This window comes from Oncorhynchus mykiss, chromosome 13, assembly GCF_013265735.2.
Source record: "Oncorhynchus mykiss isolate Arlee chromosome 13, USDA_OmykA_1.1, whole genome shotgun sequence".
NCBI lineage: Eukaryota > Metazoa > Chordata > Actinopteri > Salmoniformes > Salmonidae > Oncorhynchus > Oncorhynchus mykiss.
The window spans coordinates 63,962,293-63,978,322 of NC_048577.1; the positions used below are offsets into that span (position 1 = coordinate 63,962,293).

A 16,030-nucleotide genomic window follows, 5' to 3' on the forward strand; every position below is an offset into this window, starting at 1 on the left:
GAGATAATTCAGCTCAAATTCTTGACCACTAAACCACCATGCCACTTAGCACGAAACTATTGGGCATGCACTAAGGAGTATGCTAGCATGGACATTGGAACACATCCAGAATTTGTATCTGAAATAATACCACACGACAGACATCAAAATGGAATCTGGCGATCAGAAGTCACAATAGACATGTTCATGTGCACAACTTTACCTTTAATGGACCTCAAGCTAGGACACTGAACAGCTAGCCTAAATAATTGGACATGATCCTATAGAAATGGCAACAGTATAAGGCCGTGCTCACACAGGCAGCCTAATTCTGATATTTTCCTTACTAACTGGTCTTTTGACCAATCAAATCAGCTATTTTGCCAATAATTGGGGGGGAAAAAAAATAAATCCCAATTGAGCTGCCCATGTAAACGCTGCCTAATGACACAATAGTAAGTTGTGGCCTTCGACTCTGTGATTGGATTTTTTTTTAAATACAGAAAGTGAGAGTGAGGCTAGTGAGGACCAAAATACCTTCTCTATTACAGCCCTGCTGAATCGTTTAAAAAACAATAACAGAGATAGCCACTTGTGTAAATACTGAAGAGAAAACTACCTTGGAATGCAAGAAAAGCTAGCCTACACTGGCTTCTTGCAATGCAGAACACGTTGGCAAAGAACAAAAATCTATTTTTTCCCCCTTAGGGTGAAAAAATAAACAAGATGATCATTTGGAATGTGTAGCTATGAGACTTGCACCATTAATTAATCAATTAATTACTCCTCAGATATTTACCACTAGGGGCAGTAAAGTGACGTTCATATTTAAACCAACCGAAGATGGCGGCTTTAAACCCAGTCTATAAATCCCCTCTTCAACACTACAACTTCTAGTTTCTTGTTACAATTGTCAGAAAACAACGTGCATGAACTGAAGTCACAATTCTAATGGAGCAGCCAATGAGAAGCAACAGGAAGTGAAGTTTCCGTTACTGCGGTAACGACACTAATGACAGAAAGTGGAACTTGATGCGTTCACCATTCCAGATCCCCTGTCAATACGAGAGGTAACGTCTCCCATGTGGTAAAGGAACTGCAGTGTGTTGGGGGGGGGTTATGGGCTATGTGCAGTGTGGTGTTATAGAATGGTGCAACGTCTCTGAGTGCTTTTCTTGCTCTTCTTGTTGCTGCGGTTGGTTTCCTTATACCTCCTGATCTCTCTGACTAGAGAGTAGAACGCCTCCTCCACGCCCTGAAACAAAGACGCAAAAAGCAGAAACTTTACACTCAAATGAAGCGTGATGGAATGCAGCTTGGTCACCTTCAGTAGACTCAAAAACAGAGGAAACGAGTAGAATAGAAGAGTGCTACCTGAAGGTATCCAATATCAAAGTTATCCCATTTGTGCCCTCAAATACTGACACGACAGCTGTGTATAAATGTGTTATGTTACCCAATACCTTTAGTGAGTCTGTTGAGTTTATTCAAATGATACACACAACAGTTAAGACACAGGAGTCTGTCAGGACAACACATCTCCTCTGACCCTCCCTGTTTAGGACCAAAACGCTCCTTAACAGCTTCTACCCCCAAGCCATAAAACTGCTGAACAATTAATCAACTGGCCTACATGTACAAATGACCTCTAACCTGTACACCCGCACACTGACCCGGTACCGGTACCCCCTTTATATAGCCTCGTTATTGTTATATTATAGTGTTACTTTGTATAAAAAAAAAATGTTAACTTTAGTTTATTTGGTAAATATTTTCTTAGCTTTTCTTGAACTGCACTGTTGGTTAAAGGCTTGTAAGTAAACATTTCACGGTAAGGTCTACACTTGTATTCGGCGCATGTGACAAATAAAGTTTGTTTAGATTTGTCCAGTTTGAGGCCTAACAGGCCTGCTACAAGAAGTAGGAGAGCGAGGCGCTGCTCAGCGTCTGGTTCTATTTCAACATTCCCGCCTGTGAACACGTGATGAAGTGGATCACGTGCTGCTAAAAGTTCTGCTTCCAGTGTAGCTGGTCCATTCCTACTGCTCCCCCGTGTCGCACCCCCGTGTCGTTCCCCTGGCTGGAAAACCCACCTGTCTGGTTTTGGCAGAGGTCTCCACGAAGGGCACACCATAGCCGCGGGCCAGCTCCTGAGCCTGCCTGCTCTCCACGCTCCGACTCCCCAGGTCACTCTTGTTCCCCACCAGCACCATAGGCACACTGTCACTGTCCTTCACCCTGTTGATCTGTTCTCTGAGGAGGAGAAAAAAGGAGGGAGAAGTGGAAAGGAAGAATAGGACCAAGAGGTAGAGTCATGTGCCAAACAAATGGACATGACAAAAAACATGAAATATACTTCCAATTCCAAAGCCTCGTCTCCATTGTCAGTGACAACGCAGTTCCTCCATGTCCGCCCGGCCGGACGGGAACCCACATGGTTCAAATGATCACGTTGACTTCATGGACCGTCAGTCCTTGCATTCATAGAGCCATCTATACATTTGAGTGGCTACAGATATCCAGTCCCATCCCTCAGCTTTAACCTTTTGCGTGTAGGGGGCAGTATTTTAGTTTTTGGCTAAAAAACATACCATTTGAAACGGCCTATTTCTCAGCCCCAGAAACTAGAATCAGATTAGGATGGAAAATTCTAAAGTTTCCAAAACTGTAAAAATATTGTCTGTGAGTATAACAGAACTGATATTGCAGGCGAAAGCTTGAGGAAAATCCAATCAGGAAGTGCCTCTTATTTTGAAACCTCTCTGTTCCTATGCATGCCTATCATCCATTCAAAGAGATATCAACCAGATTCCCCTTTCTATGGCTTCCCTAAGGTGTCAACAGTGTTTAGACATAGTTTCAGGCTTTTATTTTGAAAGATGAGCGTGAAGGATCACATTGCGTAAGTGGATAGGTGGGGGCTCTCAGAGTGAGTTTTGCGCAACTGAGTAAAGCCGTCATTGTTCCTCCCTCTGTTATTGAAAAACCTACACACCCGGTTGATATATTATCGAATATATATTTTAAAAACAACATGAGGATTGATTATAAAAAACGTTTGACATGTTACTGTGGACATTATGGATATTATTTGGAATATACGTCAAGGTTGTCGTGACCGCTCTTTCCTGTGGATTTCTGAACATAACGCGACAAACAAACATCTGTATTTTGGGTATAAAAATAATCTTTATGGAACAAAAGAAACATTTGTTGTGTAACTGGGAGTCTCGTGTGAAAAAATCTGAAGATCAAAGGTAAACTATTTGTTTGATTGATTTTCGTGACCAAGCTACTTAATGCTTAGTGTACTTAATGTTATGCTATCGATAAACTTACACAAACGCTTGGATTGCGTTCGCTATAAAGCATCATTTCAAAATCTGAGACGACAGGTGGATTAATAAAAGGCTAAGCTGGGTTTTCACTTGTGATTTTATGAATATTTTTTTGTAATATTATTTGACTGTGGCGCTATGCTATTCAGCAGTTGCTGATGGCAATTATCCCACTACCGGGATGTGGTGCGTCAACAAGTTAAAGCAAACCAAGTAGTGGGAACGCCGTTTAGCTGTTGTTCCACATTTAGAGTTGGGCCTTAATTGGGGGGTGATGCCTAACGGAGTCTGACAACAGTGAAAAGAATGCATGCTAATGGAACATGATAATGACTCCACAGCGTTGTATTCAGTAGTCGGGAACCGTAGCAAAACCTTTGGTCTGTTGTGGACCATTTTGCAATGGAAACTAGAGTTTATATCGGACAAATTCAAGTAGGTCCCTCCCAGTTTCCTTCTGTTTGCTTCCTAGTGCAAACGGTTTCCGTTGCAAAACTTTTCACAAACAGGCCAAACGTTTCACTACGGTCTGCAAATAATGAATACACTCCAGGTGTTAGACAGCAGCCACTGTGACAGAGTCAGTCAGTACCTGTACAGGTGAACGTCCTCAAAGGACTTGATGTTGTTGATGGCGAACACACAAAGGAAGCCTTCCCCTGTCCTCATGTACTGGTCCCTCATGGCGCTGTACTCCTCCTGACCTGCTGTGTCCAGGATGTCCAGCAGACACGTCTCTCCGTCAATCACCACCTGCTTCCTGTACGAGTCCTAGATTGAACATAAAGCTTAAGAACAGGATTCTAATATCCTAGAACTCTTAGCATAAATTAGGAGTAATTCAAAACAATGGGACCAGCGATGCTATTAAGCAACACCGCTGGGAATCTGTTAATTTTCAGAAGCTTCCACATGAAATTATTAGGTTTTGCTAACCTGGGTATATTCAACCTAGTACAAGTCCTAAAATAGGGGTGTGTTCATTCGGCACCAAATGGAAGGAAACAAGCAGAAACAGGGAGGGACTACCTGGACTTGTCCAATGAGAAAATGTTTATTTTTTGTTTTCCATTGCAAAACTGTATTTTTTTCCTGTTGCTCTAATGCAGTGGGTCCCAACTCCTGTCCTGGAGAAACCCACAGCAGAACACATTTTTGTAGCCCTGGACAAACAGACCTGATTCAACTCATTGAGGGCCTGATGACTAGATAGAATCAGGTGTGCTTCTCCGGGGCTACAATAAAAACGTGTACTGTTGGGGGTACTCGAGGACTGGATTTAGGAACCGCTGCCCAAATGAACATTATCCGGAGACAACAGGTGCCAATTTCTAATAGACTCCTACCACCTACCCATAGGTACTGGTGTGAATCTGAATGGATTGGAAAGCATTATGGTAACAATGTTTGGAAAGTAATAACCCCTCCCCTTTGCCACCCTCATAGCTTACAGAACCACTCTGTAAATCATTCTAACCATTTAGCTAGCGGCAACACTTATCCTAATGATCAGGAGACTGTGGATAGATATTATAGAATAGAATCTACATAGACTCCATATAGTGGGTTGCTACTTTTGAAGCAGACGATTTCAATCAAATTAACTTACTATTAAATGGCAACTCCACAACTTTCTAACCTCCTATTCATTATTTCCATCACCAAACCAGTGTCTATATGTGGAAACGGCTCATTTCTACATTTAAAAAAAAAAGAAGATTTTTCAATGACATCAAAAGTAAAAAGACAAAAAATGATTTTCAAACACTGACATTCGCGTTGATGTGGGGAGCAAGAAATAGCATCCTTTGGCTAGAAACTCATTGCAGTTTTTGAAAATCACAGTTTCTCTTACTTCTAATCCCACCCTGTGATGTCACAGAAGCATTTTAGAGGAACCCTTCTTATACTTTTTAACTACAGATCATAACAACGTGCCATTTTCATATATGTAGGCACTGGTATGGTGCTGGAGATATAAGGGGAAAAGTGGCGGAGTTGCCCTTTAATAAGAGTCACACAGAGACAAACACCTGCAACTCACCTCGATGGTGGGGTCATATTCATCCACAAAGTGATTCTGGATGAGCTGGATAGTTAAGGCACTCTTCCCAACACCTCCAGCACCCACCACAACAAGCTTATACTCAGTCATGCCTAGAGAGAGTGGGAGAAAGAGAAACACACGTTTCCATTAAATCTTCACGTAGAAATGTGTGTTATAGATCTATCCTTCTCATTGAAAGCAAGTCTACGTGGTAGATCTGTTCTATGTAAGCTATTACTATGCTTCCCGTTCTTATGTTTTGTTTCTGCTTCTTTTGGTTTCTTACACCAGCTTCAAAACAGCTGAAAATACAATATTTTTTGTAATAGAAAATACAATATTTTTTGTAATAGAAAATACAATATTTTTTGTAATAGAAAATACAATATTTTTGTTTATGTAAAATATATTTCACAGCGGTTTAGGTGGTACAATGATTCTCTACACAATGACGGCTTGTTTTGTCACAACTGAAATTAGGGAAACTATTTAGAATTTTAGCAACTAGAAAATGGCAGAGCGATTCCTGCATATTGCATCTTTAATAGCACACATGGAACAGATCTACCACTTAGACTAAATGAGAATGACAGACCTATAACTCCCATTTCTATATACATTGTTGGGTCACCCAAAAAGTTACATATTGTAGCTTTTAATGTTGAATCCATGTACATTTATTAATTATTATTATTATTATTTTTTTTTAACCTTTATTTAACTAGGCAAGTCAGTTAAGAACAAATTCTTATTTTCAATGACGGCCTAGGAACAGTGGGTTAACTGATTTAAGTACTATTTATTACTTGTAAATAAGTTCAGAAATGTCTGTGTGTGTAATTGTGTGTGTGCATGTCAGATTTACACCTGACTGTATGGTTCATTGTAGAGACCTTAACCCAATGACCTCAAAGAGACTTGGACCTCCTGCCGTAATGATTCATGTGTTGGGCTTTACAGTAGCTGGACCCAGATTTGAGTCCTGGTCAGTGCTACCCCCTCGAAATTGGCTACACTGGTGTCAGATGTGGGATGGCACCCGTGAGGCCATCTGAGAGGGGTGTACACCTGAGGAACTTGTTATAGAGAAGCGTGGGTCACACTCTCCTGAAGGAACGTGGTAATGTAGAGACCTTAACCAAACCTCAGCAAGAGATTCTGACCTCTTTGCATAATGGTTAAGGTGTTGACTTGACAGTCTCTAGATCAAGGTTTGTGTCCCAGTCAGGGCTAGTCCCCGAATTCATAACTCATTTCTGAACCAAATGAGTCCAACATTTTAGGCAAATTATATACTTTCTGTTCAAGTGTGATGAGGTGTTCGTCTTTCTGTCTAATTAGGTAGATTCTAGACAATATTTCTGTACACTTGGGGGACCCCTTTTGAGTGAAGAGCATCCCCCAAAGGCAAACGCTCTCTATACTATTTCAATTGAAAACAATGCATTAGTAAGACAAAGGCACGAGGAAACCTGTGGTGTCTACAGTACAGCCAACAACAAGTTCACATAATATGCTTTTTTCAGTGATTTGGAATAGCCTACGGCCCGGAGTATTGTCTGATCATTGCAGGATATCAATCTTTATTCGCGGTCATTACAAACATATGCTGGTATCTACTAGCAAAGAGGCCGGCTCTAATTTGACCCAGATTTGTATGGGGGCTAACGTTAGCTAGCATAGCATAACTAACAGACTGCGGTATATGACACACTAGGCAGAATACAATCACTGCATTTCTGCGATAATAATGTAGGCCTATTGCATGAGGAAATTGACAAAAATCAGAGCGCTTACCTTAATTTGGTTGGTCTTTTTTCACCAAACAAAAATGCAGCGTTTGAATGACAAAATGAGATTAGTGCTACATAGCCTGAAACAATTTCCTGATTGAAGCCAGCTAAGAACAAATATATGCTTTTAGAAACTGCAATTTTTGCCGCAATTGAGCCACAAATATGATAAATCACTGTTGGCAATGAACGGGAAATATAGGCTGAATATAACCCGATTTAATTTAAAGGTAAGAATTAGTAGTAGGGGAGTAAATCTCTCTAGACTCCATTGTGGTTGAAAAGGGGTAAGGCTTTCACGGCAAACGCAATCAATGGTATTGATTTAACAGCCAATACCATTGTGGTGAAATAGACAGACAGTAGAGTAACCTAACCAGAATGGGGCTTTCGTTCTACTTCCGGTTATACCCGCCTTCAAATCAGAAACTGACCAATCAGGAACAGACTGAAAGCCTCATTGGTCGTGTCCGAAAAAATAAATCGCATGCTCTCAACGCCTTGATAGTCCCGCCTTTGTACGAAGATTAACCAATCAAAGACATTGCTGCAGGGAGGTTTGGAAGAGCGCACTCGAGTCTGATTGGCTCGATTATTTGGGTTGTTGAGTGTGCGGAGATAATTTGACCACTAGATGGAATCACTGTACTAGCGGCTAACCAACCGAAAGGCTGTAAAAAGAGCTAACCGCTCCCGACCAAAATATACAATATTTAGATGTCTGTGAAAAACAGACACACAGTCAAGATCGCTTTGTTCATTGCAGGCGATTGACACGTTTCAAGCACAAGGTTGATGGCCCAATTTTATGGGGTTTCCTTAAAAAACGATATTCAAACTGACAAATTGGTTGAGGATAATATTGGGAAATAAAACTTAATGGAATACCTTAATCTCTATTGGGTTTGCTGTAAGTATCGAACTGCATTCGTTAAAGAGAGGATTGGTGCTGTAAAGGTCAGTAGTGGAACCCTGACAGTGATGGATCAAACTGTGTTACAGCTCACTAAGGATTTAGGGAAGCGCGCGCGCACACACACACACACACACACACACACACACCAGTCTCTCCCCCTCACCTCCCTGCCATAACCTAGGCTATAGCCAATCCCCTGCATCCTGCCCCATTTCTCTCTCTCTCTCTCTCTCTCTCTCTCTCTCTCTCTCTCTCTCTCTCTCTCTCTCTCTCTCTCTCTCTCTCTCTCTCTCTCTCCTACTGAGTGCATCTGCTCTTCTCACTAATCTTTGCCTAAAATCACAGAGATAATCCAGCATCCATCTGTCATGGAGGAGAGAGAGAGAGAGAGAGAGAGAGAGAGAGAGAGAGAGAACATTGGGAATATGAATGTGAATATTATGTAAAAAGTTACAAATTCCTTGTGCTCTTACAATACCAATCGCTGTATTTACTAAAATGTACCAGTGCTATACGACTACTGTAACCAATATGCTATTGTAAACTTAGAAAGGAATAAAACCAGAACTATGGATCGATTGTAAACAGTAATGACAACAGGGGTGTAATAACGATGAGACCATGTTATATATATGTATATATGCTATATGACTAATAACGATGGTTATATATATGTATATATGCTATATGACTAATAACGATGGTTATATATATGTATATATGCTATATGACTAATAACGATGGTTATATATATGTATATATGCTATATGACTAATAACGATGGTTATATATATGTATATATGCTATATGACTAATAACGATGGTTATATATATGTATATATGCTATATGACTAATAACGATGGTTATATATATGTATATATGCTATATGACTAATAACGATGATACCATTTTATATATATGTATATATGCTATGTGACTAATAACGATGGTTATATATATGTATATATGCTATATGACTAATAACGATGGTTATATATATGTATATATGCTATATGACTAATAATGATGATACCATTTTATATATATGTATATATGCTATGTGACTAATAACGATGGTTATATATATGTATATATGCTATATGACTAATAACAATGGTTATATATATGTATATATGCTATATGACTAATAACGATGAGACCATGTTATATATATGTATATATGCTATATGACTAATAACGATGGTTATATATATGTATATATGCTATATGACTAATAACGATGGTTATATATATGTATATATGCTATATGACTAATAACGATGGTTATATATATGTATATATGCTATGTGACTAATAACGATGAGACCATGTTATATATATGTATATATGCTATGTGACTAATAACGATGGTTATATATATGTATATATGCTATATGACTAATAACGATGGTTATATATATGTATATATGCTATATGACTAATAACGATGGTTATATATATGTATATATGCTATATGACTAATAACGATGGTTATATATATATGCTATATGACTAATAACGATGGTTATATATATGTATATATGCTATATGACTAATAACGATGGTTATATATATGTATATATGCTATATGACTAATAACGATGGTTATATATATGTATATATGCTATGTGATTAATAACGATGGTTATATATATGTATATATGCTATATGACTAATAACGATGGTTATATATATGTATATATGCTATGTGACTAATAACGATGGTTATATATATGTATATATGCTATATGACTAATAAAGATGGTTATATATATGTATATATGCTATATGACTAATAACGATGGTTATATATATATGTATATATGCTATATGACTAATAACGATGGTTATATATATGTATATATGCTATGTGACTAATAACGATGAGACCATGTTATATATATGTATATATGCTATATGACTAATAACGATGGTTATATATATGTATATATGCTATATGACTAATAACGATGGTTATATATATGTATATATGCTATATGACTAATAACGATGGTTATATATATATGTATATATGCTATGTGACTAATAACGATGAGACCATGTTATATATATGTATATATGCTATATGACTAATAACGATGGTTATATATATGTATATATGCTATATGACTAATAACGATGGTTATATATATGTATATATGCTATATGACTAATAACGATGGTTATATATATATGTATATATGCTATGTGACTAATAACGATGAGACCATGTTATATATATGTATATATGCTATATGACTAATAACGATGGTTATATATATGTATATATGCTATATGACTAATAACGATGGTTATATATATGTATATATGCTATATGACTAATAACGATGGTTATATATATATGTATATATGCTATATGACTAATAACGATGGTTATATATATGTATATATGCTATGTGACTAATAACGATGAGACCATTTTATATATATGTATATATGCTATATGACTAATAACGATGGTTATATATATATGTATATATGCTATATGACTAATAACAATGGTTATATATATGTATATATGCTATGTGACTAATAACGATGAGACCATTTTATATATATGTATATATGCTATATGACTAATAACGATGGTTATATATATATGTATATATGCTATATGACTAATAACGATGAGACCATTTTATATATATGTATATATGCTATGTGACTAATAACGATGGTTATATATATGTATATATGCTATATGACTAATAACGATGGTTATATATATGTATATATGCTATATGACTAATAACGATGAGACCATTTTATATATATGTATATATGCTATGTGACTAATAACGATGGTTATATATATGTATATATGCTATATGACTAATAACGATGGTTATATATATGTATATATGCTATGTGACTAATAACGATGAGACCATTTTATATACACCTTTTATTTTACACATATACATATTTCATACATGTCATATTTGTTGTGTGTTTTTGTATGTATATGTCTGTATGTGTTTTCACATGTTGTATCCCCACAGGTACGTTTCAACAAGACGGAGGAGAACATGGAAACAGGAAAGTAAGAATCCAAGAGACAAAAGAAATCAACAGAAAAACAACAACAACAACAACAACTAGAGTAACAAGTCCAGGATTGGTTGCTCAAATGTTCTGTTCAGGACACGTAAAGCATACAGTCCCCCTTAGCCTCGCAAACATACACTGTATAGTATGACAGAACACACACACCTGAAGATACAGTTCATATTGCTAAAGACCAGTACTAGACACACATTGCACGCTGTGGTGCAATGGCAACCGCACATGTTTTCCATCACTGCACAAAAGGTTAACACACAATTCACCAACAGTCAGTCATTCACTGACAGGCCGACAAGTTTCATCAAATGAAATAATAAAGCAGCGTGTGTTCACACATTAACATCCTAAGTCATCATTACTTCTCTTGTCACATGGACACGTTGTGTGGTGCACTCACTGCACCCATGAAACCATCATTACAGCATGCTCACCGCACAATGTTCCAGCACCTGCACCCGACACACACACACACACACACACACACACACACACACACACACACACACACACACACACACACACACACACAGACACACACACACACACACACACACACACACACACACACACACACACACACACACACACACACACACACTTCGGGAGAATACTGTCTAATACATAGAAACGTATATAGAAAGGAACAGTAGCCTACATACAGTAAATATTGACTTCTACATATAAGTGCATTCAGTGATTTTGGCAAAATGCCTAAAATACTGAGAGGGTAATGTGACAATAATGACAGAATTCTGGAGCACCATTTAACTGCTCTCTGACAGGATTCAGTGGAGTAACCCATGGCCCTTTCTCATGGATATAATGCCCACTTTGCCGATGCTCGAAACATTGGACTGCTGTGTGCAACATAGGCCAGTAGCAACTGAAAATAAGCATTGGGCCGAGTCGCAGTCATCCATACCACCCATGCTTATAAACAACAAGCTTTTCAAAAACGAGACACTTACATTTGATTTCCAGAGACACTCACAAAGCCGACAGACAGCTCATGGAGAATTATTCGTTTGAAAGTAAATTACATGTAAATTAAACTCAACTGATGAGTGAGCAACAGTGACCCAATTAGAGTTTCAGGGTCAACAGGCAAAATGTTCATGCACGCACGCACGCACGCACACGCACGCACGCGCGCGCACACACACACACACACACACACACACACACATACACACACACACACACACTTATTCAAATGCATACAATTCATATAATGTCCCACATGTGTAAATGTACGTATATACAAAAACACACCTATGACAATTTGCTAACCCTCTATCTTCCCTCACTACATGTCATTTTCCAAACCATCTGCCCTTTCTTATTTCACCTCTCTCTCTCTTCCCTATCTCCCCTCTCTTCCCTATCTCCCCTCTCTTCCCCATCTCCCCTATCTCCCCTCTCTTCCCTATCTCCCCTCTCTTCCCTATCTCCCCTTTCTTCAGACTTGAGAAAGGGACAGTATACTTAACATGGACTTAAGTCAGCCTTTTTAGACTAAGGTCCACGTTTAGTCAACTTATCTCAAGTCTGAATAGGGCATTATGTGAGCTCCCTCTCTCCCTCCCCTCTGTAGAGTTACTGGTTGTATCCCGGAGGCTGAACATATTCCTCCGTCTTCTCCCAGTCCTGGACCCACCCTGCCCCCCCTCCAGCACCCCCTCCTCCGTTGGGGCCCGCTGTTGGCTGGCTCATGGCTCCGTACTGCCCCCCTCCGCCAGTGCGGTACATCTCTTCCGTCTCATTGGCCAGTTCGTCCTCGTCGATGATGCCACACTTCTCATCGCTGGTGTCCTCCTGGTCCGCCCACGGCTGCTTCTCCCCTGACGCAAAGATTCCTGGGAAAGAGCCAGGAGGATAATTCAGAATCAGGTTTGGGTCACATTAGATTCACACCTCGGTCTATTCATAAGGCACCAATTGGAAGAAAACTGATGGAAACAGAAAGGGACTAACTGAGCTTGTCCAATTAGAAAGGTGAGCGAAACCTTTTGCTACGATGTGATTAATACTTTATGTGGCAAAGTGAATTCAAATGAGTAATCACATTCTCAATTGTGATTGAATTCACGCAATTAGTTTCAAACATGATTTTTAAATTTAATTCATTCTGAATTTCCTTTAGGGTTCACACATGATTGATTTGGTGAAGGATTTATATCAGTCATTCATCTTGGATTCAAATAAGATTTCGGCAGAACTCAAGTTGCATTCATTCGTATATTGGTGATTTACATGAGCCACAGTCGATTCATTTGTGGTTCACACTAAATTGGCACTGGATTCCCAGTATTTTACACATCATTTAATTGCGATTCACATAGGAGTCATGTGATTTAGAAACCCCTCACACGTGGTTTGTTGATGAAATTAACCATTTGTATACAATTCACAAAGACTCCCTGAACTATAGGTTCATTGAAGGACTGACTGGAGCTTCACACAGGAACCAACACATAAACACATACCATAGAAAATCACTCCACCATAGTGAACAACTGAAGCAATGAGGAAGACACCCTGCCAATCTTCACGTGTCTGAGAGAGAGAGAGAGAAGAGGTTTTAAGATCGGGAATTATGGAAATAGAAACATGTTAGAACCATCACGTTGACAAATTCTGGACAGCTGAATAGTTTACAAGCAGTTTATGATTAGACCTAATGCCTTGTCCTGGAGTAAAAACCATTCTCATTAAATCATGTCCATTGAAATTTCATTTCAGTCTTTTTCTGCTGTCTTGCCGACAACTCATGGAATTGTCTTGACAATGACAATGAAGTAGGTAAAGCACAGACTGATCTGGGACCTGCCTACATGTTAGTCCAGGACTAGGCTTAATCTGTGTCTGGGAAACTGCTCCTACATGTAACTGGCTAAATGTAATGCCAGTTTGATTGAACAGAGCTCTGTGTGTCTTAATTCACCTCCATGTAACTGGCTAAATGTAATGCCAGTTTGATTGAACAGAGCTCTGTGTGTCTTAATTCACCTCCATGTAACTGGCTAAATGTAATGCCAGTTTGATTGAACAGAGCTCTGTGTGTCTTGGTAATTCACCTCCATGTAACTGGCTAAATGTAATGCCAGTTTGATTGAACAGAGCTCTGTGTGTCTTAATTCACCTCCATGTAACTGGCTAAATGTAATGCCAGTTTGATTGAACAGAGCTCTGTGTGTCTTAATTCACCTCCATGTAACTGGCTAAATGTAATGCCAGTTTGATTGAACAGAGCTCTGTGTGTCTTAATTCACCTCCATGTAACTGGCTAAATGTAATGCCAGTTTGATTGAACAGAGCTCTGTGTGTCTTAATTCACCTCCATGTAACTGGCTAAATGTAATGCCAGTTTGATTGAACAGAGCTCTGTGTGTCTTGGTAATTCACCTCCATGTAACTGGCTAGATGTAATGCCAGTTTGATTGAACAGAGCTCTGTGTGTCTTGGTAATTCACCTCCATGTAACTGGCTAAATGTAATGCCAGTTTGATTGAACAGAGCTCTGTGTGTCTTAATTCACCTCCATGTAACTGGCTAAATGTAATGCCAGTTTGATTGAACAGAGCTCTGTGTGTCTTGGTAATTCCCCTCCATGTAACTGTTAAAATGTAATGCCAGTTCGATTGAACAGAGCTCTGTGTGTCTTAATTCACCTCCATGTAACTGGCTAAATGTAATGCCAGTTTGATTGAACAGAGCTCTGTGTGTCTTAATTCACCTCCATGTAACTGGCTAAATGTAATGCCAGTTTGATTGAACAGAGCGCTGTGTGTCTTGGTACCTTGTGTTTGGTCATGGCGCCCACTATAAGAGGGCACACCATTCCCGACAAGGTGCCCACTCCGTTGGAAATGCCCATCAAAATGCTGGCATAGCGGGGGGCAATATCCAAGTGATTCACGTTGAAACCTGAAGAGAGAGGGAGGGATGGGGGGACAGGAGAAATGCAGAGAAATATGTTGGTTTGGAACCCAGAACCAAATCTCCCGCTATGTAGCAGCCTGTCTGGAGAGACTCACCATCTGACCATGCTACAAACAACTGAAGTATGAGGCTTTCCTTATCACCAGTAGGCTGCCTAATCTAATCTAACCACAACCTTACCCAAACCCTAACTACAACATTACCTTAACCATACCATTACCATAACCACAACCTTATCCTAAACCTAACCTTATCCTAACCCTAACCACAACCTTATCCTAACCCTAACTACAACATTACCTTAACCACAACATTACCATAACCACAACCTTATCCTAACCCTAACCACAACCTTATCCTAACCCTAACCACAACCTTACCCAAACCCTAACTACAACATTACCTTAACCACAACGTTCCCATAACCACAACATTACCATAACCACAACCTTATCCTAACCCTAACCACAACCTTATCCCAGCCCTAACCACAACATTACCATAACCACAACCTTATCCTAACCCTAACCACAACATTACCTTAACCACAACATTACCATAACCACAACCTTATCCTAACCTTAACTACAACATTACCATAACCACAACCTTATCCTAACCCTAACCACAACCTTATCCCAACCCTAACCACAACATTACCATAACCACAACCTTATCCTAACCCTAACCACAACATTACCTTAACCACAACATTACCATAACCACAACCTTATCCTAACCTTAACTACAACATTACCATAACCACAACCTTATCCTAACCCTAACCACAACCTTATCCCAACCCTAACCACAACATTACCATAACCACAACCTTATCCTAACCCTAACCACAACATTACCATAACCACAACCTTACCTTAACCCTAACCACAACATTATCATAACCACAACCTTATCTTAACCATA

The 16,030-nt window shown here is 39.0% G+C and overlaps 2 protein-coding genes across 2 annotated transcripts in view; both read right to left on the reverse strand.

The window, feature by feature from the left end:
* Positions 1 to 183: 183 nt before the first annotated feature.
* LOC110487030 (GTPase HRas) lies at positions 184 to 8,180 on the reverse strand. Its single transcript, XM_021558925.2, has 5 exons — positions 7,162 to 8,180; positions 5,362 to 5,474; positions 3,910 to 4,088; positions 2,073 to 2,232; positions 184 to 1,234 (listed from the first exon to the last, which is right to left on the reverse strand). Exons 2-5 carry the CDS (start codon positions 5,470 to 5,472, stop codon positions 1,121 to 1,123), a joined length of 564 nt encoding a protein of 187 aa, XP_021414600.1. The 5' UTR covers positions 5,473 to 5,474; positions 7,162 to 8,180; the 3' UTR covers positions 184 to 1,120.
* A 2,807-nt stretch (positions 8,181 to 10,987) lies between these two features.
* The window catches only part of LOC110487029 (vesicular glutamate transporter 1), a 67,020-nt gene continuing 61,977 nt past the window's right edge, over positions 10,988 to 16,030 (reverse strand). The window contains exons 11-13 of the mRNA XM_036941900.1: positions 14,961 to 15,088; positions 13,648 to 13,717; positions 10,988 to 13,017 (exon numbers count right to left, since the gene is read on the reverse strand). Of these exons, the coding sequence (XP_036797795.1) occupies positions 12,758 to 13,017; positions 13,648 to 13,717; positions 14,961 to 15,088 (458 nt within the window). The 3' untranslated portion in view covers positions 10,988 to 12,757. The remainder of the gene's footprint in view (positions 13,018 to 13,647; positions 13,718 to 14,960; positions 15,089 to 16,030) is intronic.